We start from the raw sequence: 26,897 nt of genomic DNA on the forward strand, positions 1-26,897 counted from the left end.
CCAGAAGGCTCTCACCTTCGGTGGCATTCTGGAAGAGGGTGTCATTAAGGCTACTGAGGTATCTTGAGGGTCAGCACTGGTCCTGGGGCGCTCAAGCAAGTGGGCTGAGCAGTCCATTGCCATGAAGGGATAGCAGATTGTAAGTCACTGCCCAGGAAATGTGCTGGAAAGGCCAAGGGAGGAAACATTGCTGCAGCCTTCTGAGAACCAAGGGAGCTTAAAATACCAAGGGGCACAGCAGCTGAGTCCCCTCACAGCAGTCTAAAAGGTTTAATGCAGTCCTAGGATGCATTGGACAAGGTATTTCCAGCAGAGACAGGGAAGTGTTAGTACCATCACACAAGGCACTGATGAGACCTTATCTGGAATAGTGTGTGCAGTGCTGGTCTCCCATGTTTAAGAAAGATGAATTCAAACTGGAACAGGTGCAGATAAGGGCTGCTAGGATGATCCAAGAAGGAGACTGAAAGAGCTTGGCTTGTTCAGTCAAACCAAAAGAAGGCTGAGGGGAGATATGACTGTTCTCTGTAAAAACATCAGAGAGATAAATACCAGTGAGGAAGAGGAGATATTTAAGTTAAGTACCAATATGGACACAAGAACATATGGATATAAACTGGCCATCAACAAGTTTAGGCTTCAAATTAGATGCAGGTTTCTAACTATCAGAGGAGTGAAGTTCTGGAGCAGCCTTCCAAGGGCAGTAGTGGGAGCAAAAAACTAACTGGCTTCAAGACTGAGCTTGGTAAGTTTATGGAGGGAATGGTATGATGGGACTGCCTATGATGGCATGTAGCCGATCTGTGACTGCTAGCAGCAAATATCCCCCAATAGCCTTTGATTGGACACTAGATGGGGAGGTCTCTGAGTTACTACAGAGAATTCTTTCCCAGGTGTCTGCCTGGTGAGTCTTGCCCACACGCTCAGGGCCTAACTGATCACCATATTTGGAGTCAGGAAGGAATTTTCTCCTTGGTCAGATTGGCAGAAACCCTGGGGGATTTTCATCTTCCTCTGCAGTGTGGGGCACGGGTCACTTGCAGGTTTAAACTGGTGTAAATAGTGGATTCTCTGTAACTTGAAGTCTTTACATTAGGATTTGAGGACTTCAGTGACTCAGCCAGAGGTTATGGGTCTATTACAGGAGTGGGTGGGTGAGGTTCTGGGGCCTGCAGTGTGCAGGAGGTCAGATTAGATGATCACGGTGGTTCCTTCTGGCACTAGTGTCTATGAGTCTAGTGAGTGGCCAAGGGGGGCAATTCAGCTGCAACCTGTGATGCCTCATGATGATTAATTTTGTATTTTCTCTGTCAGGGCTGCACCGAGAATCCAGCCCTGCCCCAGGCCTGGACAGACTCCTGGGAGCGGGACAGGCACAGACCCTGCATAGGCACAGCTGAGGTGTGACAGGCAGGGAGTTCATCTGCATGAGGCTCCCTTCCCCCGGGCAGCTGCACCGGCCCCTGCTGCAGGGCTCGCCTGCCAGCAGGAGGCTGGGCTAACTTGGCTTCGCTGTTGCACACTGTGAAATCCACGTTTTCTCACATCAGATGTTCACAGTGTTGTGGCCACTGGGTCCTTAGCACCCATTTCAGGGAGCTCCATGACCAAGGACAAGCTATACAAATGCTCCATCCAGCTGCAAAGCCCACCCCATCTCACCCTGTCTGGCCAGGCCTGTTGGAGTGAGAACCTGACCCCCATCATTAGTGTGCCTCTGCCATTAGACTGTGGGGGACGTGCTGCCTTCCCTGAATACTAATTATTTAGCTCTGAGTCCTATGGTGTAGGAGAAAGCAGCCGGTGTTCATCTCCCCCAGCTCTGAGAAACGTAGCCTGTGTACATAAACAAACGGGAAGTGCGCATTACTTGCTGTCCAAGCTCATTATTTTCTTACAAGAAGATGTCAGGAGCCCCCACTGAAAAGGGCTGCATGGCTGATGACAATGATTTCTACATGGATCTAAAGTGAAGCTTGAGAACAGGATGCGCGGTTTGACTTTAATCAGGGCAGGAGGCACCGGTGACACTTGGGAATTCTGAAAAGGAAAATTGTTGTCTCATTAAGGGCCGCTACAGATCTTCACAAAACAGGAAATGACAGAACTTGCTTTTCCCCCTGTGCACAGGACTCCAAAGAATATTTTAAATTCCTGTTTGCTTCTTTCAGGTTCCTGGGCATTTGTAGAGATACATCAGAGGTGGGGAAGGAATCTAGTGTTCGTATTTGTGTTTATTTAAAGCAATCGGGGTTAGGGGGGGGGGTTGTCAGAGAGAGGCAAAGCAGACAGGTTGTATACTCAAAAGAAATGCAATAACAGCAGCTTCACACCCTTCTCCTATCTCAGCTTGTTAATGCTTTCTCAGTGAAGGAAAGAATGTTACAATGAGAAGTCTGATTGTAAGATCTCGCTATGGAACAATCCTGAGCAAAGCATCCACTGCTACCTGCTGGCAGAACTGCCGGGGCCACAAATGGAAATCGGTAACTCATATATAGCTAAGTTAGAGCCCATCGGGACGTCTGTGTCAGAAAATGCTGATTCATCAGACCTGAAACTGCTTGGGCGAAGGGCCAGTCTGATGACTTTCTTGTTTCAATATTTTTTTAAAATGACATTTGGAAATTATCAAAATGTAGCATTTCCACATTTTGAAATGAAAAACTCTGTTTTTCCCTCCTATAGGCTCCATGGCATCCCATGTAACCATAGTCCGACTAGGCCCATACACAACCAACCCACAGCTAGTTGAGACAGAAGGGTGCACTTAGAATAGTTGGTGGCTGCTGTATCTCACACACTGCTTGATGGTACCTGGAAGTAAACAGGAAGCTTTTTAATGGTACAATTCAGAAGGCTTAATCCCACCCGAAATTGGTGGGTATGTGTACAACTGGACCAGGATGTAGATAGTCAGGCCTAGTGGTCAGAGCAGGTGTAAAGTCTAGTGGGTGGAGCAGGCATTCAGCTTAGGGAATGAAGCCGAAGATCAGCACCAGAGTCAACTGCCAGTTACCAGAGCCAGGGGTCAAGCCAGAGTCACAACCAGGAATCAAAGCCGAGGGTCAGAGCCTGGGTCAGGTACTAAATGCCAGAGCCAAAGGTCAAGCAAGAGTCAGGGTCAGAAGTTGGAGGCCGGGGTTGGAGCCAGGCCTGGTCACTGAGGATTGGAGGTGAGGCATAAGGGTAGGAGGAGAGGCAAGGTTCAAGCAAGGAGCAGGAACACAGTGGGAACAGGAGGGAAGCAGGTGTGAGGCAGGAGCCAGGAGCGGAGCAGGAATCAGGAACAGGGCTGGGTGCCGGAGGCAGGCGGCATAAGCAGGGTCCGATACCGCCACAACAGGAAATCAACTTGTTGCTCGGACAAACTTTCTGTTCCTTTTTCTGGCGATCCTCCAAACAGAGCTCCCGTGGGTGGCACTTTGGCTAGGGTTATAACCCTAGTAGCTTCTCAGCCCACTCAATTTAAGTAGCCATTGAATGGAGGCCAGGATGTGGCAGCTGTCTAGGGGCTCCCAGGCCTGGGCTCAAGACCCGGGACATCAGAGTATGTACTTGGCATGGTTAGGCCGTGCCTCTGCTGCTGCCACCCTCTGCGCACAGAGCAGGTAAAGCATGGGCAGATGCAGCACAAACTTCCCGCAAAGGAATCCCCAAAGGCTACTCCATGACAGCAAAGGGACTTGAGCCTTCAAAGCAAAAGCAAAGCTTTCGACACGGTCTCCCACAGTATTCTTGCCAGCAAGTTAAAGAAGAATGGGCTGGATGAATGGACTATAAGGTGGATAAAAAGCTGGCTAGATCACCGGACTCAGCGGGTAGTGATCAATGGCTCCATGTCTATTTGGCAGCCGGTATCAAGTGGAGTGCCCCAAGGGTCAGTCCTGGGGCTGGTTTTGTTCAATATCTTCATTAGTGATCTGGAAGATGGTGTGGATTACACCCTAAGCAAGTTTGCAGATGACACCGAAATGGGAGGAGTGGTAGATACGCTGGAGGGTAGGGATAGGATACAGAGGGACCTAGACAAATTAGAGGATTGGGCCAAAAGAAATTTGATGAGGTTCAAAAAGGACAAGTGCAGAGTCCTGCAGGGTTCTAAAGAGGATGGATCTAGACTGTTCTCAGTGGTAGCAGATGACAGAACAAGGAGTAATGGTCTCAAGTTGCAGTCGGGGAGGTTTAGGTTGGATATTAGGAAAAACTTTTTCACTAGAAGGGTGGTGAAGCACTGGAATGCGTTACCTAGGGAGGTGGTGGAATCTCCTTCCTTAGAGGTTTTTAAGGTCAGGCTTGACAAAGCCCTGGCTGGGATGATTTAGCTGGGGACTGGTCCTGCTTTGAGCAGGGGGTTGGACTAGATGACCTCCTGAGGTCCCTTCCAACCCTGATATTCTATGATTCATGCCCATTTCACTGTTGGCCTTGCTGCTGAGACTGCCCACACAGCAAGCTGTAGATGTGGCTGATAGCATGTGGACATCAGGCCACTCTTGGGATAGCGTGGGAAGCTCAGTTCCCACAGGCCACCCCTCATCTGCCATCTGATAGAAATTTGCAGTGCTGTAGCCATAGTTTGAAAGCTTGTCTCTCTCACCATCAGAGGTTGGTCCAATAAAAGTTATTACCTTGCCCACCATGTCTCTCTATTCAGTAGAATTCACTTCCAGTGTTCCTATTTATTTGGTCAATTTTGTAACAGGTGACTCAGAGGTGTTATTTTTAAAGTTACCTTACCTGAAGGATAACCCAGTGACCCTCCTTTGCAGCCATGTCTAGAGCTTCCTCTGCTACTACCTCTTGACCTTGTCCAAGGGAGACATTGTGGAAATTCCTGTTGTTAAATGTGTAACCAAGTTTCTTCCCTATTAGGAGAAAGGAAAATTTTCAGCACTCTTTACCAGAACAGCTCATGAAGCATTGCTGATCTCAAACAGTAATAACAAGGCAGAGCTCATGCTTATCAAAACTCCTTCACAAAACAGCTACCGCATTTCTTATAATTATTATCTTATTTCTAATGCACTCCTTGCCTAGGCATTGAAAACAGCATTGGCTGCTTCCTAATTATTTCCAATTGCAGCATGACATCAACACAGAGGTACAGGGCCACAAAGTGCCTTTGTTTAAAGAACATTATTCCCCCATAACCTTGTGTGGAGATGCATTTTTAAATTATATGAAATTAAAGTCATTTCCATCTGATTAAACAGGCTTTAAGCCAGATGTCATTCAGTGGTGAAATTCACCCTGCCAATCCACACCGTAGTTGGCAAGGTATTTAGAAATACATTCACTCTGGAAAAGGAAACTGAGATGCCTTTAAATATTGGAAATGGTTGGCTGAAATCTGTTCTGGTGCCTTGTGCCCTTAGGTCATTTCCTTCTCTAGTTCCCTCATAACAGCCAGTCCTTCTGGGGCACTGCTCAGGAGGAAGGACTCCTGCTATCTACTGGCTGTGTTCTTGTACCACACACGGGTGGTTCCACTCCCCCATCTCAAGAGAATATATCTCAAGAAATACATTTCCTAAAAGAGCGCTAGCCACTAAATCCCACAACAGTTTGCATTCAATACCAATGTGGCTTAGATCAAACCAAAGATCTAACTACTGGCAATTTACAGGAGAGAAAGCAGAATTCATCACAGTGAACTCCTGACATGGAGGAGACATAACATCCCTTCGAACTCCACTACCCTCACACTGAAGAATCATATTGTTTACTTTGTCCCTCACATGGTAGAAATCCCAGTAGGCTTCCCAGCAGCCAAAGCTGGATCTCTGTTTCTACCCAAACTGTCAAAGCTGGCTGTGGGAGTGATTCTCGCTGACTGTGGTGCAAAATTTACAACATCTGTGACAGAGATGGCAATTTCCTGCAGTATCTTTGGGAGCGCTCAGTGCATTAAGTTTCTGTATCATTGTGGGTCAAGGATTGTATGTAAGCCCATGGAGGAGAGTGACCACAGCTCCTGCAGGAACTAAGCATCATGGGAGGTGATTAGGCAGATTTACACACCTCCAGAGAAGTACCCCCACATAGAAAGGTTCACATGTACTAGTTCAAACTGCATTCTCTGGAGACCAACAAACAAAGAAAGGACTTTTGGATAAATAGCCTGAATTTAAATTAACTCAGGGCCTGCTTTCAGATCCAGCAAATGGACAGGACCTTCTGTCCAAGGAGGGGTCCAGTTCTTCCTGGGAAGGGTTGGAAGGACTTTAGCTTATTGAATCCCTGTAAGACTGATGAGTGTCCTCTGGCAAGCTTTTAGTGTGTGTATAGGGACTTTTATTGTGTTTAATATATTTTCTCTGTAATGCTTTCACCTCAAGAATAAATGTGCTTGCTTACAAAAAGCTGTATGGGAACCTGTAACTGCTGCCAATTACAGCTGTTCATAGCCAGCAGGGAGAGAAGAGCACACATACTGGCCTGGTTAGACAGTCTGGCTTGCTGGAGATATCACAATGCAGGCATGGAACTGTGCAGCCTGGAAAAACCTCTGTCAGGAAGGAGAGAACATGGGTCTCCACCCACAAGAGGGGATGGCTGGGGCTGGGAGCCGGGAACCTGAAAGGGTTGCCCTTGGTGGACCACAGGTGCAGTTGCCCTTAACTGTGTCTAGTCCATTAGCTTTTGGATTACCACATTTTCTGTTTTGGAGTCAGTCAGGTCAGAAAAGTATAATTTCCTCCTCCCTGCTGTCAGGCACATGACATATGATAGCAATAACTTATACCCAAGACCCTGCAGGGTATGATTATTTCAGGCCCTGGTGGGGCCTGTGGTTATTTCTATAGGCTGGGGAGCTACAGAGAGGAAGGATGGTCTAATGGTTAGCATGCTAGCCTATGAGTGGGGAGAGTTGGGTTCAAGTTCCTGCTCTGCCATAGGCTTTCTGTGTGACCTGAGGGAAATCTATGTCCCACATAGACAGGAACACCATGGGAGTTAGGCACCTAGGCACTGTTGGAAATCTCACAAGGCACCAATCTTCATCTTTAGGCACGAAAAACACTTTACAGATGGGGAAGTGCAGCCCAGAGAGACTGAGGGCCAGATTTTTAACAGCTCTGCCCTACCCCATAGGGAAACTTAGGGTTGTGAGGCGCTGTGCTAATGGGGACCTGAGTAGTCCACTGGGATCATCCTGCACAGAACACAAGCCATCAGGAAGGCATTCAGTTACCTTCATATTTGTCCAGGGACCCTTGTTACTTCTAAAACATGCACACATGGAGCCCTAGTGGCTGGTGGTGTGGAAAGGCACCACCTTGGAGCATTTCCTGGAGGCTCTGTGCCAGGTCCGTCTGCTGTAGCAAGGGGGACCGGGACACTGCACTACTCTGTGTAGGAGACAACATGCGCTCTTACCCCAACAGGATCAGCTCTGATCGAGGGAGAATGGCCAGTCCATGGCACTGACCCTGGGGAATCTAGTGCCAATGGGAAGAAATCTACACTATGCAGGGCTGCAAGGTGCCAGGACCCCTGCCAAAGCTGGGCACAGTTGAACCCATATTCTGCTGGTGATTGGCGAGTTCAAATTGCTATATTGTTAAAGCAATTCTGTTCCCTTTCCAGTGGACCTGGACCTGGGGGTGGCGGGGGCTGGATCACTATGGTCAAGAGGTTGGCAAATGGCTCCATTATGCAACTGAAAAACATTGACAGCAGAAGCCGAACATCCATGTAACCAGATTGAACCAAGATAATACTGCAGCAGGGTTGGGCATACTCTGTTTACAACAAACTCTCCAAACTCCTAAGGCCTGCACTGATGGAAGAGGAAAAACAGAACCATATCATTGATATGTAAGGGCTGTTGCAGCCCAGGAAGATGTATAAAACAGAAAATATTCTTATAATATTGTTATATGCTGGGGTTTGGTAATGACACCAACTTGCTGAAAGTGTTGGACATGACACACCCACCTCCCTAAACGAGGGAACAATCAAATGCCCCTTTGTTCAGTGATAGTTGAAACAATGGAAAACCAGCACTCAAGGACTCAACCACAAGCAGGCCTGGGCAATGGGTGTGGGTTTCCTGGGGGTGGGGTGGGGGGAAGGAGAGTCTTATAACATACACAGGCATGTGAGGATTGATTTGATTGCAGTTGTGTGTGAGAGCACAAGGAGACAGAAGAAGACAGCAGAAAAGCCAAAGAAAGTAGGAAGAAAAGTACTTGCAATGTTGTCCTGAGAGAAACCAAAGAGAGAGAGCTTTTTGGGCAGAGTCCTGGCTGGAGAGGTTTGGAACGGTGAACAAAGAAATTGCCTCCTGTCTGACTGCTACTGTGTCCAGGGACTCTGGACTCTGTGAATATTCTTTACAAACAAACAGGACTGCTTCAAAGAAATACCATCATCAACTTCTCCTCCTAATGGAAACAACCCACCTGACCCCGAATATTGGCTAAGTGCTTGGGTCAAAAGGAATAGCACTATAATCTTCACCCTCTGGGCAGACTTTAAAATGTGCTTACTAGGACATACCTGAAATATGAGGATGTGTAAGTGGACATTTGCACATGTAAATCAGACAACTGTGAACATAAGTACCTATTTGCATACACACTTTCCTGTTTTGCATATGAAAATGTTGGCACCATTATTTAGTAATGTGACATTAAGCCTGGCATTTTCAAAGGGTCCTCGGGGAGGTGCCCAACTCCTCTTCATTTTAATGACACATTTCTTTGAACTTATTTTGTTTTTTGAAGGAAAAAAATATGGAAACTAGAAAACTGAAAGTTTTTGGCAATGAAGATTTCAACAAGCATGATATGTTTCTTATGAAAATCTCAGTTTCATTGAAAGCCACTTATTGTCAAAAAAATGTTTGGAAGAAAATTTTCAACCAGCCCTCTCCAAAATGTTATACTTGTAAGCCAGTAGTCTGAAGGAGCTCTCCCCTGGCATCCAATGATGAATTGGGGGAAAATATATCAGGCGCAGACCATATTTGCAGAGACACCTACTCTGCCTAGGTGATCAGCAGACAGACCTGCTTTGCCAAAGTGATCAGTTTTTGCTATTTTGGCTTAAAATTCACTTGAGCCTTGGATGCCGGGGTAATGAAATATCATACTTATTACATGACTAAAGGGCAGCAGAACTGTACTTAATATGCCCCGAGGAATCATCATAATGGAAACCTCACTAGTTAAGCAGGTGTAGTAATGCCAAATGCAAGTGAAAGGTGAAGGGAAGGATTGAGAACAGGTGTCCTTACTTGGTGGTGTAGGTGTCTCTGTTCGAAAGGTCTTGTATGTCATTTGATCTCCACCCCCTCAAGTTTTTAAAACAGAGCTGACTGGACTCAGCTGAGCCCTTGTTTCTTCTCAGTGATCATGAGAGCTGAAATCACTGATGAGCAGGTCTAAGGGGCTGAGCCATAGATGTGGTGCAGTGACAGTGTCGCAGTGAAAGACAACACAGAAGATGCAGCAGCAGTGGAGTTCCCCACTAACTGGTGTAATCACTAAAAGCTGAACTCACCTAGGACTGGGCGAACTACTGCAAACTCAGAACACGGTTTCACAGCTAAAGGTGGCAACAGCAGAGGCAACCTTGGTGATACTGGCAGCAAAAAGCAGTGACCGCGACCAGGTAAGTGGCATCACTCAAACCTTCCATCCCCCTCAGGGGCTGAACCCACCCAAACGCATTCCGGGACTTTACTGACCTCGGATATCAAATGTGAATGGGATGTAGCGGAGGGAAAAGAAGAGGCGCATGTTAAAGGGACATTTGTCTGTTGGACTTTCACATTGCAAGGTGGGAAACCGAGGCAAAGGACACTACCCAAGATACTGTGGCACAGGTGTTTTACTTTGCATACTTTTCAATCGCAGCAGTGTTTCCCCAAATTATTGCTGTGTTCCCTCTTCTCTTAATAAAAGTTGTGGGGGAGGGGTTGTTATACACAGACTCTGTACTTGCCAGTAAGGAAGTATTGCCTCTTAGAGGCACCCAGGGGTGGTGTGTAGTTTCCCCACATATTTGGGTTGAGGCTCAAGCCAGTTCTGTTTTGTAATTTTAAGAACACCCCTCGGTACGGGACCCAGACTTTCTTGCGGCCAACACCACCTGACAGAAGGGTTACATACGAATATCTCATAGACAATCTTTGCCTTAAAGACTCTCAGTCTGAGCAGGCAACAGAGGCACAGCTGCAGATGTAGCTAAAGCAGGTGCTGGTACACTGGGAGGAAAGAAGGTAAAACTGGGCCCTATTGGGGCCTTCCCTCATTCTAGCACCCGCTGGACCTAGAGTGGTGTAGGGACATCTCCCTCCCTCACCACGTGGCCTTGTAGAAAAACAACAACAGAGAGGAGCCAGCTAGAGACCGAAGCAGGCAGGGCTGCTGCAGAAACAGCTGAAGTCAGGCCGAATTTTCAACAGTTATGACTAGCTTTTCTCTGCCCAGTGCTGACTGGCTGTTTGCTCCAACCCTCCCTTCACATCTGGCCCTCTTACTCTCTGCTCCCCACCCAGCCCCTTCCCTTGGATGTCCCAGCACCCTTTACTTTCCTTTCAAGTCAGCTCAGCTGGTGTAAACACACAAACACACACACACACACACACACACGAAAAAACCCTCCGTGGCACCAACGTGACGTTTGCCACCATCACATCGTTCACTCTGCTGGTGTGTGCTACCTCATCCCCCACTCTGTGTCTGTCTGGTCTATGGAGACAGTCGGCTCTGTGGGGCAAGGACCATCTACTGCTTTGTGTCTGTGTCTCAGGTAGCACAATGGGGCCCTGTTCTTGGCTGGTCCTTTGGTGCTACCACAATACATAGGATTAATAATTATAAGTAACATCATTACTTCCACTTTACAGGTGGGGAGCTCAGGCACAGACAGCCTGGGCAATTTGCCCAGCATCACTCAGAGAGTCTGCAGTACAGCAAGGAGCTGAGCCCCACCTCCTGAGCCACAGGCCAGCCCCATAACCATAATGCCCCATAATGCCAGCCTTCCTTTCCAGCAGGCTTTAGAATCTTCCAGCTCAGACAGAAGAGGAGAATGTGCACTCAGGATCCTATGGCTAGGGAACTCGGAAAGCATCTGGAGTTAGAGTTATAAACTTGTTGCAATGTCTGAGCAGAAAGCGGTGGGATTAGGACAGGACTCAGGAAAGGAGAGCACCTGGAAGGAGCTCTCTTCCATTTGCAAATATCTATCCTGAGTTTCAGAGAGACTTTAGTCTGCAGTAAAAGCTCATGGAGGACACATAAAATATTAAATAGAGAGATTGAACCAAAGTCCCAGTGGGCCAGGTTCAAGACTGGTGTAACTGCATGGAAATAATGGCTTTGTTTTCTTTCATTTTTTCCCCTTTTTTTCCATGCATAAACTTTGATTGCTGACAAAAGCCTGGTTCTTAATTACATGAGCCCTTTGCAATTCCAATTAAATCACTCATGTTGCAGGTCACAGTGCCTGACTCTTAGTGCAAGAACAGAACATAATGAAGACAATTTCACCTGCAGAACTATAAAAGTACAGGAACAAATACTCATTTTCCAGCTACTGCCTTATCTTTTGAGGAAAAACATATAAAGGACAGGGCTCTCTTTGGGGTTCTGGCAAGCTCCATTTTCATGTAATTCAGTATTAATGGGACTTGATGACAGGAAAGGAAGGGAATAAAATGTACAGAAATATGTAGGGCTCGTAAGCGCAGACTCCTGGGCACCATGCAATACACCACAGGTAGGTCTACACTTGGAGCTGGGGATGTAATTTCTACCTCGAAGAGACATACCCATGCTAGCTCTGATTGGGCTAGTGTGCCAAAAATAGAAATGATACTATTGAGGCATGGGCAGAATGAGCAGTGGTCGCAGCACCATGGCTACTCCTCTATTTTAGCACACAAGCTCTGATGGAAGTAGTATGGGTATGTCTCCTGGAGCTGGGAATCACAAGAAGGAACTGGCTACAATGATCTGGGCATGCCAGCTCAAAGTGCAGACATGCCCAGGGGGCCCTTTCCTCTCCCAGTGCAATGAGAGCAGAGGCCCATCATGTGCCTCGTGCTGCATTCCAGGAAGCCGTTTTCTTTCTGCATCTTATTAACATTCTTGACAGACATTTATTTGACTTTAGTGCTGGTGAAAGGGGCTGGGCAGACAGCCCTGGAAACTAAAGTCACTCTCTTCATATACAAAAAAGGTGCATTGCACACAGAAGCAGAGAGAGCCCACTCCCTGCAAACGAGTCTTAGCTCTGGCACTAAGGGACCACCTCTAGGGAGATAGGCTAGTTCAATTTCACTACCTTTGTGGTGCCTGGATTTTCTGCTGAGGCTACCAGCTTTGTTGCTGTTTGGTGTGGACAGTGACCCACTAAGGATTGGATGGAAACACATTGGCTTTGTGCATACAGGCCACTTGAATAACTGATGGTTTTTTTAATATTCCACCTCCCACTCCGAGGAGCCAAAGCCTCCCCTGCATTGGTGAGGTCTGAGGTCACCAATTACAGAAGGGGAAAGCATATTGGATGAACATGACGAGGTCCTGAGAAGAGCTGGAGCAGTGGCCAATGAACAAAGGATGTAGCCATACTTATAGGACGGGGGGAGTCTATCCTGGGAAACAGTGAATCTGAAAAATATTTGGGTTCATGGTGGATAATCAGCTGAACATGAGCTTCCATGTGACGTTGTGGCCAAAAGGGCTAATGTGATCCTGGGATGCATAAACAGAGGAACCACAAGTAAGAGCAGAGAGGTTCTTTTATCTCTGTATTTGGCACTGGTGTGACCACTGCTGGAATCCTGTGTCCTTGTAGTGGGGCGGCTGCCCCACTCCTGGAGAACAGCGATTGAGAGCAGCTGAGTGAGTAGGTGACCACAGCTGTGGCCAGCTCAATTAGGGCCCAGCTGGCCCTGATAAGAGGGCTGTGGGCCAGGACCTGGAAGTGTCTCACTCTAGCCGTGGAGTGGGAAGGGCTAGCTGCTTGGGAGCAAGGTACCTGAACTGGAGCAGTGCTGAGGAATAGGGTAAGGGAACTGGGGAGGTCCAGCCTGGTAAAACTCCAGGCTACAGGCCTTGTTGAAGGCCTACTGAGGTACTGGGACTGCAGAGATACAGCCTGGGAATAGGCAAAGGCAGCAGGTCCTAACCCCTTGCCAATGATGAGTGGCCATGACAGACTGCAGTCTGCCCCAGTGAGCAGGGGCTAGATGATGACTGGCAGTAGCCACTGAGGCAAGGTGGGTCTAGAGGGTTGGGGGTTCCCCTGGGAGGGGAGACCGAGGGGGTACTGCTGGGGCAGAACCCTGAGGTAAAGGGCACCGGGGCCTGGGAGGGACATAGGGCCAGCGGCAGGTGAGTCACCGGCCTGCAGATGGTGCTCCGTATGCTGGAAAAGAGCTAATTCCCAGGCAACCAGCAGGAGGCGCCGTGCTGGTGAGTCCTCATCTTGCTGCAGTCCTGTTCAACTGCCCACAATTCAAAATGTTGATAAATTGGGGAGGGTTCAGAGATGAGCCACAAGAATGATTGAGTTCTTTGAGTCTGTCATGATAAGGCAGGTTTTCTCATCCTTTAATCTATTGTGCTTAACAAAGAGAAGGTTAAGGGGTGACTTGTTCAGACTATAATTACTTACATGGGGAACAAGTAATTAACCATTAGAACAATTCACCAAGGGTTGTGGTAAATTCCCCATCACCGTCAATTTTAAAATCAAGATTGGATATTCTTCTAAAATCTCTGCTCTAAGAATTTTTTTGGGGGCCGGTCTCTGGCCTGTGTTATACAGGAGATCAGACTAGATGATCACAGCGGTCCCTTCTGGCCTTGGAATCTATGGATCTATGAGATTCAGTGTGACAAAAGGAGCCTCTTTGCCAATGGCAGTCAAGAAGGAACTGGCTACAATGATCTGGGCATGCCAGGAAAGGTCCTGCAGGGATCTGGGCTCAGGCTCTACCTCATGATCACTAAATTCAAGGGGAAAGAAACCGTAAGGATTAGGGTGTTCCTGAAGCTTACACTATGGAGCTTAGCCCTTCAATGAGAATCCTGCATAGCTACCAGCTTTGCTAGAACATGTATTGACAACAGCAGTTCAGTATGTCCCTGAAAGCAGTGCTTTACCAAACGCAGCACCCTTCTAGAAACCCCTTCTGCTTTGTAGTCAGCAGATCACACTGGCCAAGGTGCTAGCACAGCAGAGTGAGGGAGAGGTCAAAAACTGGAAATTCTGCTAGTCTTTTTGGGGGAAAATGTTATAGGAAAGTGGTTACTATTTGTAGCTAGCTGATAGCAGACTAAAAACCTCTGATGTGGGTTATAAGTTGTATGGGAGACAAACTCAGAAACTACAGCAGTGTGAACAGTGTTGTATTCTAGGCAATACACGGCAGAGAGAAGTTTAACTTAAGCTTTCGGTGAAAATTCAGAAAACTCTGTAAAGCACACTCTGGGCATTATCTATTTTTAACAGGTTGCTCTATTATCCATGAGGAGCCAAGAGCAAACCCAGGAGATTCATGCCAGGATAATGACATAGAAGATAACAAACCAGGATGCTGTGGATTGTTCAGAGACTTGATTTATTTACCTTGTTTCTCCACATCCTTCAGAGGGTCAACCCCTGGGGACAGGATAAAGAACATTGGGGTTGCGGGTCCTGACTCCTCAAATGACGTTGCAAAATCTAGAGATCTTCCAACCACATATTTACTTCCCAGCTTTTCTTCAACAAAATCTCTGCCAGAAAAACATTGCAAGACTGTTAATATTCAGAAAAGCCAGAAATACCCAGAGCAGACAGTATATTCCTAAGCCGATGCACAATCTATTAAGTGTATTTATTGTATCTTTCAAACGCAGAGAAATAAGAAACCTCATGATAAGCTGGATGCAAAATGCAGAATCCTAATCAGGATTTGTAGCTTACCATTAGGAATTGCTATTTCAGTAGAAGTGTCCCTGCACATGATATATGTTTTTGAAGCCCCTGTGTGACATAAACAAACAGAATGAGAGGAAAAGAAGAGATAACCAGCCATGGCAGGGGCTTGTCAGGGCTGTTGTGGTGAGAGGGATATGTTGGGAGGTTCTGGTGACTGTCTGGATCACAAACCTCTTTGAGACTGGATGTGAACACATCATCAATTAACTATCAGGATTAGTTAATCAGAAGCCCCCCACTTGAGATAAACGGTGGTTGTGAACCCACCCAGGAGTTTGAATGGAGTGGAGGAAGGGGTTTTGTGTTTTGTGGGGTGGAAGGTAGGCAGAACAGACAGAAACTGAGGACACACAGAACAGAGACTGGAAGGCAAAAAAGCAAGAAAGCCAAGCAGAAGCCTGTGAGCACGCTGTGACCCTGGGGAAAAGCTAGAGCCTTTGGGTCTGTTGTCTAAGGAGGCTTGGGGCTGTACAGCGAGAAACAGCTCCTTTTGTTCCTGGTTCCTCCTGCTCCTGGGTTCAGAGAAGCAGGACTTCATAAATTTCTTGTAAATAAACAAGATGACATCAAAGAAATTACCAGCCTCCATCAATTTCTACTTCCACCTGGACATCTCCAGGGTTCCAAAATCTGATTAGCTGCTTGGATCAAAACAGTATAGAACATACAGAATGGCAGAACAGGAAGTCAAATAGAATCCCCATTTTCTGGAGTCCCTTACAAAGTTAGTATTTTCAGCTGCCATTTATTTTCTCCCCTATCTCGGGTCAATGACATTAACCAGCCTCTTGAAACTACAGCTGTTTCCTCCTCAAACTCGGTGAAGAACTCTGTGGTTCCCTAGTAATAATTATACTTCTCACTTCCCTCTCAGGGCAATGGGAAGCCCACAGTGATGAAGAAGGACAAGCTTCTGTTTCAGACCAATGGGGCTCATTTCATTAATGATGAAGGGCAGGATCCAAAGACATGCACATGATAACAGACAGCAACACAATGATGGAGACATCAGGAGAGCATCACACACACATACACAATTTGTATGTGACACTGTTGCTTTCTAGGCCAGGCTGACATACACCCAATGGGATAGTCTATTAGATCCTGGTTGTAGAAGAAACTGCATCTCATTAGTCCATGCCCCTTTTCAGGGTACAGTTCCTATTTCTGACACGAGGCTAATTTTAGCAGGAAACACCCAGAAAAAGTGCATGAAAGGAACATGATCACATAGCACCTAAGCCATTTAAATGGGGTCATTCCTTGTCTCAACGATGCCTGCAGCAGTTACCTAGGGAATGGAGGTGGGAGAACTGAACTTAGCCTGTCTAGCAGTGTAGGTGGGAGTGGTCGATCTAGCTGGTGTAGGGATGCAGATGTGAGAGCCAGGTGAGGACTGGATCCTTTCGGGAGCAGTTAGGTAGCTCTTGGGTGCTCTCATACTCAGCATGCAGAGCGTTTACCTTGAGGAAAGAGGAATAGCTTCTCTAGAAAAACATGGCTGACTTCCATGAGAGTAGGATGTCTCAGCCTCTGGAAGGCAGGCCACTTCTACCTAGCTACCTAAGTGTGGATTCAGAAGCTTAACTTTGGGTATCCAGGTTGGAAAATGTTGGGCATTAGAAGTATATTGGCTTCATGTTCATTTTGTATTTAATGTCCTTGGTTATTTTAGGCAGCCCTACAGTAAGCATCTATAATACGGAAGTCTTTAATGAAGGCATCATGAATTACCCTTATTGTGCTCTAAAACAGCTCCATGATAAGTACAACATATTCTAATGCATTTACAGTAACGTCAATTTTACATGCCCAGAACTGTACAGATACTCATCTGATTTCTTCCACCTTGGATTCTTTTTCCTTATCATCAAGAAGTACTGTTACCAGAAGCTAAACTTCCCATTTCTAGGTTCAGCCATTTTTGAGTAATGTGAGTACAAATATTCCAGTTGGAATGAGTGGGGGAAGACTAGTAAAATGTAATACCTATTCACATAAACTCAGAAACAGCTTAGTTGATGTTAAACTTTCAAGAAATAAAAGTTACCTTTGGGATGAGACAAGGCAGGACAATCCAGCCCAAAAGGAGTCTGAGAAATGTGACAGGGTCGGGCTAGATGGCTACAGGAGAGTAACAGAAGGCAGATATATTAGCCCCAGGCTAAGTAGGTCCCTTTTCCCTGGGTAAGGTAACAGGGAAGGTTTTTTTTTTTTTTTTTTTGAAACAGAAAAGAAATTTATTTGTAACAATTACAGAGATTACAAAAAGATAAAGAAAAACTTAGCAACAAAACAACGCAATCAGAAGGTATAACACAACAGCTTTCAGGAGGGAGAGGTGTTCAGGCTAGCCCAGGCCCAGAGCGGGGGGGCTTCCTCGACACTCGTGGTCTTCCACCCTCCTGAGTTACCTGGTGGCCTAGAGCGGGGGGGCTTCCTCGACACTCGTGGTCTTCCACCCCCTCGAGTTACCTAGTGCCGCGCCCAGGGTCACCGACCCTCCCTCTCCTGAGAGTGCCCGACAAGATGGGCACGGCTGCGGGGTGGGTGGTTGGGAGGGAGGGGGGCACACCCATGTATTATAAGACCCCTCCTAAATAACAATAATGATGGTATTCACAGCAGCTAACGGCTGTGGCTGGCGTCTCTCGCTCTGTCCCTCAATCAGAGGGTCAGACGGAGGGAACCGGACGGGGTCACCGAGCAGAGAACCCCGGACAGCGCCCACCTTTCCTCGAAGGTGTCAAGGGAGTCGGTGGACGCCGCCCAGAGGAACTCCGCCCGGATGCGTGAATGTACTGAGGATCGGAAAACGGCCCTACAATCGCAGGACGCCTCATGAGCCAACCTCCGCTCTCTGGTCTTATAAATGGCTGTCTTAGCCAAGGCTAGGAGGAGGCTAACCAGGAGATCTCGCGACTTGGTGGGGCCACGGATGGGGAGTGTATAGATAAAGAGGTGAGGGGAGAAATGAAGCCAAAAGCGCAAAAGAATATTTGTGAGGAGCCGAAAAAGAGGCTGCAATCTGGCACACTCTAAATAGACATGCGCCAGGGTTTCCCTCACATTACAGAAGGGGCAAGTCTCCGGAACGGAGGTGAAACGTGTCAAAAACACGCCCGTGCTCACGGCCCCGTGAAGGAGCCGCCAACTGATGTCCCCGACGGGTCTCGGGACCAAGGTGGAGTACAGGCTGGCCCACCGAGGTTGCTCCCCCTCCAAGGGTGGTAGGAGATCTCGCCACTTTGTGTCGGGGCGGGACACCAGGGTGCGGGCGTGAAGGGTATGGAGCGTGAGTGTATATAGATATTGCCGCGATGCAACTTGAAAACCGACCGGTTGCAATTCATGCAGCCGGCTTGCAGTGAAAGGATGAGGGGTGTGTTGGGATCGGCAGGGCAGGGGCCCGATGGAAAGGTCCGGCGGGCCTGGGGTATAGGATGGGCGGGGTGCGCCCTCGCGCAAGGCTCGGCTGACATAAGCCCGAGCAGCGGGGGTCAAAGCGGCCTCCACCTCCTGAAGCACGCGCCGGGGGGTGCGAAGGCTGGAGAGCCCCATGCGTCGAGCGAGCGTCAGGGGATCCAGCCAGTCCCCCCGGTCGTAGTCCAGGAGGTCCCCGACCCTCGTAACTCCCGCCAGGACCAACCTCTGGCGCACCGTGCGGGACTCCGCCGCCTGCACACGAAGTTGGGGGTTGTGTAGCAGGGGCTCCGTGAGGAGATCTGCCCCCACGATGGCCGCCACAGACCTGGTGGTTGAAAACAGTTTCCAGGTCCGGAGGAGGTCCTGGTAGAAATCCGGCAGCCCGGAGAGGTCTCGTGGAAAACCTCTCGGACAAAGATAAAAGAGCTGCCGGTCATATCGGAGCCCATGGAAGCGGCGTAGGAAGGCGTGCGCCAATATGCTCCACGTCGAACTACCTGCACTATAAAGGAGCCTCTGCAGGGCCTGGAGGCGGAAAACGCGGACCTGAGTGTACAGACACTTCAGGCCCTGCCCTCCTTCCTTCAGGGGCAAATGAAGAACTCCAACAGGGGCCCAGTGCAATCCTGACCAAAAGAACTCCAGAATCAATCTCCGGAGGTGGGACAGGAAACCCGGGGCCGGGGCTAGGGTGTTGAGCCGGTACCAGAGCGTGGACAGGACTAGTTGGTTAAGCACCAGTGCTCTCCCCCGAAGGGAGAGACAGCGGAGTAGCCTCGTCCATTTCCTGATCCGCTCAATCACGCCGCCTTCCAAATTTTGCCAGTTCTCCGGCGGAGAAGGGTGCGTGGCAGAAAGGTAAACGCCGAGATAGAGCAGAGGGCCGGCACTCCACCGGATGGTCTGAAGCGCGGGTGGGAGGGAGCTTACCTGCCGCCAGCCCCCCACCGCCAAGCCAGAGCTCTTGACCCAGTTGACTCGGGCGGAGGAGGCTGCTGAATAGATGGCTTGGCATGCCTCCACTCGCGCCAAGTCGCCCGGGTCCTGGACCACGAGGAGGACGTCATCGGCGTACGCCGACAGGACCAGCCGCAGCTCCGGCTCCCGCAGCACCAACCCCGTCAACCTCCTGCGGAGGAGACAGAGGAAAGGCTCGATCGCCAGAGCGTACAGCTGGCCCGAGAGGGGGCACCCCTGCCGCACCCCTCGCCCGAAGCTGACCGGTTCGGTCAGGGTCCAGTTGAGCCTAACCAAACACTCCGCGGAGGCGTACAGCACCCGGAGAAAACTCACAAACTGAGGTCCGAATCCAAACGCCCGCAGGGTGCTCAGGAGGTACCCATGATCCACTCTATCGAACGCCTTCTCCTGATCGAGAGACAGGAGGGCGAACGACAGACCGTCTCTCCGCCCGAGTTCCAAAAGGTCTCGGACTAGAAAGAGGTTGTCAAAAATGCTGCGACCCGGGACAGTATAGGTCTGGTCTGGGTGGATCACGTCCGCCATCACGGACCCTAGCCGCAGCGAAATTGCTTTCGCTACGATTTTGTAATCCGTGCTAAGGAGTGAGAGGGGACGCCAGTTTCGTAAGTCGCGGAGGTCCCCCTTCTTCGGCAGCAAGGCAAGCACCGCTCGCCTGCACGACAGAGGGAGGACCCCGCCCTGCAAAGACTCAGCCCAGACAGTGACTAGGTCTGGGCCGAGGATGTCCCAGAACGCGCGGTAAAACTCCACGGTCAGCCCGTCCATGCCCGGAGATTTATTGGTGGGCATGCGGCGGAGGGCTTCCGAGAACTCGGCCAGGGTAAGAGGCAGCTCTAGCCGGTCTCGGTCGCCCACGCTGACCGTGGGGAGTTCCTCCCAGAGCACCCCGCGAGCGCCAGGATCGGTCGGATCCGGGGAGAAAAGACTTGCGTAGAAGTCACGGGCCCTCCCACACATCTCCTCCGGATCCGTGAGGGGGGTGCCGTCTTCCGCTAGAAGGCAGGTGACGTGTTTTTTGGCCCCCCTCGTTTTCTCCAAGGCATAGAAGAAGCGGGAGCCGCGATCCATCTCCCGAAGGAGGCGGATGCGGGACCGGACAAAGGCACCTCGGGCCCGGTGGTCCTCGAGGGCTCGAAGTTCCTCCCGCTTCTCCCGGCACGCTCCGCAGAGGGACGGGTCCCCGGGGCTGGCGGCCAGGCGCCTCTCCAGCTCTAAGACCTCCCGCTCCAACTGCTCTATCGTTGCATTTCTCCGTCGGCTGGCGCCCCGAGTGTAGTTGCGGCAGAAGAGCTTGGCGCGCACCTTCCCTAGATCCCACCAGCGCCGCACCGAGGGAAAGGCACGCCACTGCTCCCGCCAGGCCAGCCAAAACTCCCGGAAGGACATCACAAAGCTCTCGTCCTCCAGCAGGCTGTTATTAAAGTGCCAGTAGGCCGGCCCCGGTCCCTCCGCACGGAGGGAGACCGTGACGGTAACTAAATGATGGTCGGAAAAAGGGGCCGGCCGCACGGTGGAGGAGTGGGCCTGTGAAAGATGGAAACGGGATAGGTAAATACGGTCTAACCGAGAGCGGTGTGACCGATGGGCCTCCACCCGGACAAAGGTAAACGTGGAAGTGTCATCTGGGTGATGGTCACGCCAGACGTCCACTAGGGAGTGATAATCGACTATGTCTCGGAGAATGGTCGCGGCGGCCGGGCTCGGCTCGGCCCCCGAGCGGTCCCGCTCCTCGAGGGTAGTGTTAAAGTCCCCTCCCAGGATCAGGCACTCGTGCGAGTCTAGGGTGCCGAGAAAATCGGACACCTGCTGGTAGAATTGTGGCCGCTGTGAACTCACTTGCGGGGCATAGATATTAACAAGATTGACCACGAGCCCCTCCAGACGAACTCGGAGGTGCAACAAGTGGCCCGGTACGACCTCAGTGACCCCTAGCACCTCGGGCCGCAGGGCGGGGGAGAACAGGGTCGCCACTCCAGCTTGCCAGGTCGTGCAATGGCTGAAGTATACCCCGTCCCCCCACTCCAGCCGCCACCTATCCTCGGCGGTTGGGTCCGTGTGGGTCTCCTGCAGGAAAACCACAGAGTACCCCCCCTCCCGAAGGTAGGAGAGCACCTGGGACCTGCGGAGAGCCATCCTACAGCCCCTGGTATTCAGGGTTACAATAATGAGAGGCGTCATGCGGAGGGCCGGGGGGGTGGGGAGTTCTCATTGGTGGGGGTGCTCATGGCCCCCGGCGGGTCGCGTAGCAACCCGTGTCCCATCCCGTAAGTAAGTAGATCTTTCCGGAAGCCGCGGGCCCGCTCGTAGGCCGCGGCACCGCGCCTCCCTTGCCCTCTGCCCTCCTTCATAAGGGCCCTTGCGGCCTGAACGAGTTGATCGAAGTCCCCCCATCGCTGGAGAGCCAGCTGTGCCCTATTGCGGGCACCACGGGTGTGCTCTAAGAACTTCCGTAGTGCATGCCGCAGCTCATGGGGGGATGGGGTTACGGTTTCCGGGGTACTCCCCGATGGGATCCTTAATACAGCCTCGAGGTCCGCTAAGGCGGGTAGGCAGGGTGCGGACCGCCGACGGGGCGTCTGACAGGCTGGGGTTATTAAATCCATCTCGTGCCTTGGGGTGGACGGGGATGGCAGGGGGAAAAGCGCAACTCCTGATGAGTCGCAACTAGAAAACGTAAAGACTGCTCCCTGGGGGGAATCTGCAAAAGGCGGAAAAGAAATAACCCCAGGGGCGGCAGTAGCCTTGCAGGAGGAGGGAAATTGAACCGGGACAGGGGGTGGGGGCAGGGGCAGAGGTAAGGCCCTGGGCTTCAGGAGGCGAGCAGCAAAAAGAAGGTGCCTCCTGAGCAGGGTCGGGGGTTAAGGGGCAAGGGAGGGGGCTCCGAGTAATGCTAGATGCTGGCTCCGGGGTGGTCGTGGCAGCCATGGCATCAGGTGGTAAACCACTTTCCGTGGGGTGCTCACCCGGAAAGGCAGTCAGGGGGAGAGAACATGGGGAAAGGGGGCCTGGGGTGAGATTGCCTAAATCGAGGCTGGCCGGCAGTAAATCATCCCCTCCCTGGGTGACCGGGGTCAAATCTAGGGCCTCAATCTCTGCATACACAGAGGAGAGGCCGACTCCTACTACCCTGGGGGCCTCTCCGCTAGGGCCCGCCTCAACGGTCACGTCGGGGTTCGTAGGGAGTTCAGGTGGTATCCGGTTAGAAGGGGCTTCCTCCGGGGCTTCGGAGGGGAGGGTCCCCCGCAGAGGGGGGATTCCTCCCTCCAATGCCAGTCTATCTTCACCTCCCGACACCAGCGAATGGATCTCACTCGTGGCCGAAGCGGGAGGCTCAAGGTCAGTACCTCCCTTCCTGGTCTTCCGGGGGGCTTCCGCGTCAGATGGATGCAGCGGGGCTCGAGCCCTCCGCTTGCCTCGCTTCCCCTGGACTACAGTCCAGCCCTCCATAGCGTCATCTGGGGGTTGAGTAGCAGGGGGCGGAGCGGGGCGCGGAGGCAAAGGTTCAGCGGTTCGGGGGGATAGCGGTGAGGCAGCAGGAGGGGCGGGGGGTTCTCCTTGGGGCGAGCCCTCTCCTGCACCTGGTAATAGCTGTGCCACACTCTCCTCCAGAGGCTCTGCCGAGGTGGTTACAGCAAGAGCGGGACTCCCGTGGTCGCCCGGGCGTTGTTGGAAAGGTACCTCTTGGGCCCGGACGGGGGCAGCGTTGGATCGGGTGGGAGGAGGGGTGGTTTCAGGTGCCGGGTGGCCAGGGGTGTCGGCAACGACAGGGCCGATATCCTGCCGGGTCTCGGGGGTCTCAGGTGCCCCTCTCCCCCGGGCCAAAGGGCAGTCCCTGCGGACATGCCCCGCCGAGCGGCAGAGGTAGCACCGGGCCTCTCCGGTGGAATAAAAGACCCTATAGCGGGCTCCCTGGTAGGGAACTAGGAAGGACCCCTCAAGCGCCTCTCCGTCACGCACCCCCGCCGGCAGTGAAATCTGCACTTGCCGGCGGAACGAAAGGACGTGACGGAGGGCGGGGTCCTTGCAGCCTAACGGGAGAGGGCTGATAGCAGAGACGAGCTTTCCCAGGGCAGAAAGAGCGGGTAACAGGGCAACATTAGGTAAAAAGGGAGGAACGGAGGTGAGGACGAGGCGAACGCCCAGATCTTCTAGCGGTTCTAGGGGGATAAACACCCCTCCTACCACTAGGCCCTTCTCCACCGCCTCCTGGGCGGCAGTCTCCGAAGCCAGAAAGAAAACGACCTTCCCATACATCTTGGAGGCCGCCACAATGGCCATGGGTCCTACCACCTTCGCCAACGCCTGCACGTATGCCTCCACGTGGGGCGAGGCGGGCACCAGGAGGCAACGGACACCGTGCTTCCTGGTCAGGGCGGGAAGAGGGCCCCGGGCGCTAGTGATGGTAGCGGAGGTAGTGGGTGGGCGAGATGAGGAGGCGGCAGGCGAGGGGGAGCCTGCCGCCGCCCGGGCATACGTCCTGGGGGCCGGGGGAGGGACGGTCGCAGAGCTGGTGGAGGGAACAGCTGGGAGGGGTGCCACGATCGATGATGAGGCCACAGTGGTGGGGGCGGCCTCTGCCATGGGGGGCCCAGCGGCATTAGCGGGGCCCTTTCCTTTCGGCCCGCCCCGACCTTTCCGTCGAACTGGGGGGGGGTTCCTAGAGTCTAATGGGGCAAGAACCAAAGCAGCAGTAGTAATTGCCCCGGTGCCTCCCACTGCCGAGGCCCCAGCGGGGGCGGGGGCAGGGGTACTAACAATGGAGGCGGTGGGGAAATCCTGAGGGGTGGGCAGGGGGGTAGATGGGGAAGGGACAACCAATTTCGTTGGAGGGGCCTTGCGTCTCTCCATCTCTGCCATTGTAAGCAGGGAGAGACAGGGAGACACCGGAAGGAGGGGGGGGGCAAAAATCGGGGTCCGGTAGTAGGGGTAAACTATGGGATAAACAATCTGGGGGGTGGGGGTGGAGGGAGGACGACCCACCACAATTGTCCAAAGAGTCTCGTTTGGTTGGTTGTTATGCCCGGTCCGAAAGGCAAAGTCCAAAGCAAACAGCTGGATCCGAAGGCAGATGGCAGATTGCCAGCAGGGACGAGGCAGCGGGGGCCGTGATAGTCGTAGTAGTGGTGGGGGGGTTGGGGGCACCGGTGGATCTGGGGGTAGCTCCCTGCTACACCCCTGTGCCGCCACAGACGCAGCTGGAACGCAGTCAACTCCCCCCCCCCCGAGGGTATAATTCAAAGGAAATCCCTCAGTCTTACGGCCTCTCTCCACGATGATTCATAGCTGCTCGGGCGAGTTCTCCGGCCTCTGGCATCTGTTGCAGCTGTTGGCTCTGTCCCAAGGCTCTCGGCAGCTAGGAATGTTGTAATGATAAGAAAAAAGTCCAGGCAAAAAACAAAACGGCTGGGTCTGGGGGCGTCCACTCCCCTCTCTGGACAGCGGGTCGGCAGTCCTCCCCCCCTCCTCTGGGGGTTTCAATTAAGCAAAGAGCAAAGTCCAAAAGCAGGCGTCTGGGGGGGGGTGCTGGCGACCGGCCAGCACACTGACGCAGCTCAGAAAAGCGGGAGAAAACGAAACCAAAAAAACAAAGCGTCCGGCCCAAACGCGGGGGGGGAAACTAAGCGAAAGGAAAAGTGTGAAAAATCTGGGCCAGGGGGCTTCAGGAAAGAAAGGAAAGCAGATAGCTCAGGAGCGAGCGAAGAAACGATTCCGTCTCCTAACAGGGAAGGTTCCAGAACAATCAGGAACCTTCTGGAGACAATTAAGACAGGCTGATTAGAACACCTGCAGCCAATCAAGAAGCTGCTAGAATCAATTAAGGCAGGCTAATCAGGGCATCTGGGTTTTAAAAAGGAGCTCACTTCAGTTTGTGGTGTGCGTGTGAGGAGCTGGGAGCAAGAGGCACTAGGAGCTGAGAGTGAGAACGCAGACTGTTGGAGAACTGAGGTGTACAAGCATTACCAGGAGAAAGGTCCTATAGTGAGGACAAAGAAGGTGTTGGATAAAGAAGGAGGCCATGGGGAAGTAGCCCACGGAGTTGTAGCTGTCGCACAGCTGTTCCAGGAGGCACTCTAGACAGCTGCATTCCACAGGGCCCTGGGGTGGAACCCAGAGTAGAGGGCGGGCCTGGGTTCCACCCAAACCTCCCAACTCCTGATCAGACACAGGAGTTGATCTGGACTGTGGGTTCAGAAAACCGGCCAAGCTGAGGGCTGCAGTGAAGCTCCAAGGCAAGCAAATCTGCCAATAAGCGCAAGACGCACCAAGGTAGAGCAGGAACTTTGTCACAGAAAGTTGTGAGAAAAGGGTGGGTTAGAATGACAATATTTTTATTCTACTGTGGTATCTCCCAAACGCCTCAGTCAGGATCTTGGGGTACAAGTACAAACAGAGATCTAGTTCCTGCATGGAGCAAGTTACAATGTGGACCTCAACCTAGATATACATATATAGGATTGTATAGCAGTATAAAGCTATTCAACAACCTTTTCAGTGAAAGACTAATGTCTTACAGAAATGCCAGAACTTGGAAGACAAGGACAATATACATGAAACAAGTCCTGATGAGTGAAAGACCTTTAATTTTTCCTGGAACATCTGTCCTGTGTTGTCCGCCTAAAGTTTGCCTATTTTCCTTCATTACACAATTTATAACTACAACTTTTAGAACCAGCATCACATATTAACCCAATCACCATTAACCCAATCTATGAAGTGAGCTGTAGCTCACGAAAGCTCATGCTCAAATAAACTGGTTAGTCTCTAAGGTGCCACAAGTACTCCTTTTCTTTTTTCTTTTTACCAATCTATAAGACATCTCTTTACTCCAGCACCTAAGGAATAACAGCTATAAACAATTTAATAACTAGTATCAATTATAATGAATTATACAGTTTGATTCTGCTAGAGTTATTTATTCTTAACCATTACAGACAGGGACTGATGTGTAAAACCAGAGAATGCTAGGATGAAAAGGACAATTGCTGTGGAAGTCACAGCCTGTTCTTGTTTCTCTTCTTGAATCTACAGTTTGTGAAGCAAAACTTGAGTAATTATGGTAGATAGTATCCCACAGCCATTCATAGTAAGTAACTGTAGTGAGTCTGCTGCTTATTCAAAGCAATAAGACAAATCCATTAATACAAAAATAGGCGAGTTTTCTGTTTGATTTGATGTTGTAAACAGCAAGGCACTGACACAAACAATAATAATTGTGAAGTATTCTGCTGCAGCTGTGCTTTATTTTTCATGTATAATACAGCAGAGGTATTATAATGAAATCATGTCTGTTCAACAAGAGGTTCCATACAGCCCAATCTGTTCATCTCAGATTCTGTGGGTGTTTTTTTCATCCATTGCTGAAGAACTTATTGTGAAGTAGAAAAGCTTCTCTAAAGATTTAGGAATAAAGGACCATTTATGCACAAAAAGGTGCACAATTCCTGTTCGATATCCCCCAGTTTTTGACCATATATGTCTTCTCTTCACACAGTTTAAGATGCTATTACGTATGACTAGGTTCCCTGGCAGTC

At 50.7% G+C, this 26,897-nt stretch overlaps 1 protein-coding gene across 1 annotated transcript in view; it reads right to left on the bottom strand.

Annotated features, from left to right (window-relative positions):
• DNAH9 (dynein axonemal heavy chain 9) overlaps nucleotides 1–26,897 on the bottom strand; it is a 397,352-nt gene that overhangs the window by 48,511 nt on the left and 321,944 nt on the right. The window contains exons 61-62 of the mRNA XM_074971509.1: nucleotides 14,602–14,750; nucleotides 4,741–4,868 (exon numbers count right to left, since the gene is read on the bottom strand). Coding sequence (XP_074827610.1) covers nucleotides 4,741–4,868; nucleotides 14,602–14,750 — 277 coding nt within the window. The remainder of the gene's footprint in view (nucleotides 1–4,740; nucleotides 4,869–14,601; nucleotides 14,751–26,897) is intronic.

Source organism: Natator depressus, chromosome 14, assembly GCF_965152275.1.
Source record: "Natator depressus isolate rNatDep1 chromosome 14, rNatDep2.hap1, whole genome shotgun sequence".
NCBI classification, from domain to species: Eukaryota; Metazoa; Chordata; order Testudines; family Cheloniidae; genus Natator; species Natator depressus.